The sequence below is a fragment of the Mus pahari genome, chromosome 16 (genome assembly GCF_900095145.1).
Source record: "Mus pahari chromosome 16, PAHARI_EIJ_v1.1, whole genome shotgun sequence".
Lineage (NCBI taxonomy): Eukaryota > Metazoa > Chordata > Mammalia > Rodentia > Muridae > Mus > Mus pahari.
Window position 1 is genome coordinate 25,064,992 of NC_034605.1, and position 1,504 is coordinate 25,066,495.

At 48.0% G+C, this 1,504-nt stretch overlaps 1 protein-coding gene and 1 pseudogene across 1 annotated transcript; one reads left to right on the forward strand and one right to left on the reverse strand.

Annotated features, from left to right (window-relative positions):
* Positions 1-107, reverse strand: part of LOC110334110 — a 1,511-nt pseudogene extending 1,404 nt beyond the window's left edge.
* Positions 108-377: 270 nt separating this feature from the next.
* Positions 378-801, forward strand: LOC110334106 (histone H2B type 1-F/J/L). Its single transcript, XM_029547364.1, has one exon. The coding sequence runs from the start codon at positions 402-404 to the stop codon at positions 780-782; it is 381 nt and encodes a 126-aa protein (XP_029403224.1). The 5' UTR covers positions 378-401; the 3' UTR covers positions 783-801.
* Positions 802-1,504: the final 703 nt, after the last annotated feature.

Sequence of the window (1,504 nt, forward strand, 5' to 3'; positions counted from 1 at the left end):
CGGAGCAGGCGGTGCACGCGGCCCACGGGGAACTGCAGGCCGGCCCGGGAGGAGCGGGTCTTGGCCTTGGCGCGAGCCTTACCACCCTGCTTACCGCGTCCGGACATGATAGGAACCTAGCAAGTAATGCTTGCTCAGTGAAGTAACAAAGCTACGCTGGCTTTATTTATAGTCAATGCGGTGCATGGAAAAAGTAGCAATTTCATTGGTTACATTGAAGCATTTCACCCGGACCAATAACAGAGTTGCTTTGAAAAGGCCTTGCTATGATTGGGTATTTAGTAGATGACGATTGCTAAATCTCGATAGCCATAGCCACAAGTTTGCTTAAAAGGCAGCCTGTGTAGCTACACTACTTTTGTTCTGTTTCTCCCCATTTAGGTTTGTGTTGTGTTCCCACTATGCCTGAACCTGCCAAGTCCGCTCCCGCCCCGAAGAAGGGCTCCAAGAAGGCCGTCACCAAGGCCCAGAAGAAGGACGGCAAGAAGCGCAAGCGCAGCCGGAAAGAGAGCTACTCCGTGTACGTGTACAAGGTGCTGAAGCAAGTGCACCCCGACACGGGTATCTCGTCCAAGGCCATGGGCATCATGAACTCGTTCGTGAACGACATCTTCGAGCGCATAGCGAGCGAGGCGTCTCGCCTGGCGCATTACAACAAGCGCTCGACCATCACGTCCCGGGAGATCCAGACGGCCGTGCGCCTGCTGCTGCCCGGGGAGCTGGCCAAGCACGCCGTGTCGGAGGGCACCAAGGCTGTCACCAAGTACACCAGTTCCAAGTGAGTTCGCTTAACTCACACTCCTAACCTGACCCAAAGGCTCTTTTCAGAGCCACCTAAACTTTCAGCACAAAAAAGCTGTTGCACATGCAGCGTCCTTTCCCTGTAGCCACTTTGGGGTTCCTCTAACTCACTCCAGAAACANGTTCTTTTGAGAGCCACTCACTTTACTGGAAGGATGTGCACTTTGTGAGTTATTTGCTTAGAAATCTGAAGACTTATGGAAGGTGTCAATTCTAGAGTCTCAGTGAGGNTCATGATTAGAAAAGAAACCTAAGATCCCTTCCACACTGTAAACTTAACTGGACTTGAAGAAACCTGTACCGGTAACACCTATTGCTAGCCCCTTTTGAGTACAATGTTATCTACGCGGTCTTTTTTTTTTTTTTTTTTCTTTGCATTTAGCAAGTGAAAGATATGCTTATCTTAAATTGTCCTTATTATTGGCTTCATTAGCCANTCACTGCGCTGCGCGGGCAATTTCAAATTTAAGCGCCAGAGATAGTGGTCTTTGTTTCCCCACCATTCTTGGNGTGTTTCCCTCCTCATCAACTGTTTCTGATGCTTAGAACCAATTTAAAAGAAAAGTCAGAAGGCCTTTGCCTGCTGTTCCCGTATTCTCACCTTAATGGGATTTTTTTAGTTTAAATATGCAATAGCTTAATTGAAACATTTTAAAATCTTTCTGGAATCTACATGAAATCGCTTCAGTTCTTTCGGTGGTAC